General features: G+C 32.1%; 1 protein-coding gene and 1 long non-coding RNA gene across 3 annotated transcripts in view; one reads left to right on the forward strand and one right to left on the reverse strand.

The window, feature by feature from the left end:
• The window catches only part of col5a1 (procollagen, type V, alpha 1), a 143,533-nt gene extending 141,328 nt beyond the window's left edge, over positions 1 to 2,205 (forward strand). For both annotated transcript variants that reach the window (XM_062057011.1, XM_062057012.1), the window contains exon 66: positions 880 to 2,205. In XM_062057011.1, coding sequence (XP_061912995.1) covers positions 880 to 1,026 — 147 coding nt within the window. In that variant the 3' untranslated portion in view covers positions 1,027 to 2,205. The remainder of the gene's footprint in view (positions 1 to 879) is intronic.
• LOC133656134 (uncharacterized) overlaps positions 566 to 2,500 on the reverse strand; it is a 252,413-nt gene continuing 250,478 nt past the window's right edge. Inside the window, exon 5 of the long non-coding RNA XR_009827100.1 lies at positions 566 to 1,029. This is a non-coding gene — a long non-coding RNA (uncharacterized LOC133656134). The remainder of the gene's footprint in view (positions 1,030 to 2,500) is intronic.

The raw sequence follows: 2,500 nt of genomic DNA on the forward strand, positions 1-2,500 counted from the left end.
TATATATATATATATACATACATATATATACATACATACATACATATATATATATATATATATATATATACATACATACATATATATATATACATATACATATATATATATATACATATATATATATATATATACATATATATATACATATATATATATATATATATATATACATACATATATATATACATATATATATATACATATATATATATATATACATATATATATATATATATACATATATATATATATACATACATACATATATATATACATACATATATATATATATATATATATATATATATATATATATATATATATATATATATATATATATATATATATATATATATATATATATATATATATATATATATATATATATACATACATACATACATGCACATACATACATATATATACATATATATATACACACATTTTTAACACTTTTATGACTGGGCCCTTTTTGGATCCCCGAGGCCTTTTTATTGTTTATTTTCCTTAAATTTTTTTTATAGAAAATAATAATGTATGTAATGTAATCAATGTTGTTATTTTTTCTTGCCCTTTACTAGGGTCCAATTATTTCACCTCAATTATTCCAGTTTGAATTTATTTGGGGAAAATTATTGCAAATATTTGCGGGGTTTTTTTTGCCATGAAAAACCGGGTTTTCTTTGACAAAAAGGGCATAAAACAAACTAGAACTATTGTATCAGTGAATAGATCTGCTGGTGCGCTACAGATTTTAGCATTGAGAGTAGAAAAAAAAACTTATTTTTTAATAACTTTTACGACCTTTAACATTCACCAAAAGTGGTTGAAAATGTATATATTTGTTTTTAAAACCTTCCTCTCACCTCGTTGCAGCTGAAGAAGGGCTACGACAGGACGGTACTGGAGATCAACACCCCCAAGGTGGAGCAGGTCCCCCTGGTGGACATCATGTTCAACGACTTTGGCGGCCCCTCGCAGAAGTTCGGCTTCGAAGTGGGCCCCGTCTGCTTCCTCGGCTAGAGACTGAGCAAAACAAAACAACAAAACAAACGACACTTCATTTTTGTTCTCAGAAAAAAAAAAATAAAAAAAAAAAATAGGACAATTCTTCTATTTGTACAAATTTGTTTTATTTCCATACAATTCTGTAGGATGAGAGGAGAAAAAAAGAAACCCTTGAAACCTCAGCGCGCCTTCTCCATCACACGCGAGTTTTGAAACTGGATGCCACACGTGACCTTTGACCTGTAGTCTCCCGCCACGGACTCCATTTTGGCTCTGCTCCTTTCCCCCTTTTTTTTTTTTTTTTTTTTGCTTGCTTTTTGTTGGGAGCTTCGTTTGTGCATAAGTGTCTCTATTTGATATATAAATATATATAAATATCTATAAATATGTTTGTAAGTACATTCTGTATATTGTTCCTGACTGTGTTTATCGCTTCCTGCCTTCAAAACATGCATGCGACTCCATTGACAGCGGAGCGGGAGACGTCCCAATGTGGCCAAAATTCGACCCCAAAAAATAATAATTTTGATTTGCATAACCAAAGAGGGTCAAAGATGTCACTTTCCAGCTTCCTCAAAACCCAAAGAAATCCAAAACAAAGAACAACTTTTGGTGCTATTTTCCTCTTCTGTGGTGCTACACTTGCTTGTGTTGCGTTCTGTGTCACAGCGCCCCCCCCCAACCCCCCCGCCGCCGGCGTCTTTTTAAGATCCGAAGAGCGGGATCCGGCGGCGCCCTCCTGCCTAAAAAGTGACAGCTCTGAAGTGGCTTCCAAGTCGAATCGGTGCTTTTTTTTTTATTGCCAAACTTTTCTATTGTTCTTGTTGAAACTGCACTCTCTTGCTTATGACCACTAATATATCTACCACAGAATTTCTGCAAGCCTTTTTTTTTTGTTTTTTTTTTGTTTCCTTTTGTTTAATAAAATAATAAAAATAAATAAATACGTGACTTGAACAATTTATTGTCAGATTTTTCTGAATACGCTTGTCGATGGCGGGCTTTATTGTTTTGTTGCCATGACGACGGACACATTTCTTGTATATTGCCGCTATTTGTCAAACCTGTGAGCGGACAAAAAGAGTAAAAAAAATTGTTTTTTTTCTTTTTCTTTTTTTTTGACCCCCCCCCCCCCTCAAAATGTCAATAAATTCAAGTCCACTGTGGCCATCCACTCCTTTGTATGTCTTCTGAAGCATTAAAACCTATTTGTATGCATGAAATTGTAAAGTTTGCTCTCTTGGTGTCATCAACGTTTTGTTTTGTCCACGCAAAAAAACACCAAAGTAAAATATGAAACTACAACAGTAGCATATTTATTGTATTATTTAATAAAAAATATATTGTAAATGTCACCGTAATGTAAGTGTAAGAGGAGGTGTGAGTGATTATGTCATTTTAGGGCTGGCCGGTAAAACAATATCAAAATCATCATAGATCCGTAATTTATATCAATAAAAAATGCTTTTGATAAAGTGTTCCATATATA

This window comes from Entelurus aequoreus, linkage group LG08 (assembly GCF_033978785.1).
Source record: "Entelurus aequoreus isolate RoL-2023_Sb linkage group LG08, RoL_Eaeq_v1.1, whole genome shotgun sequence".
Taxonomy (NCBI): domain Eukaryota; kingdom Metazoa; phylum Chordata; class Actinopteri; order Syngnathiformes; family Syngnathidae; genus Entelurus; species Entelurus aequoreus.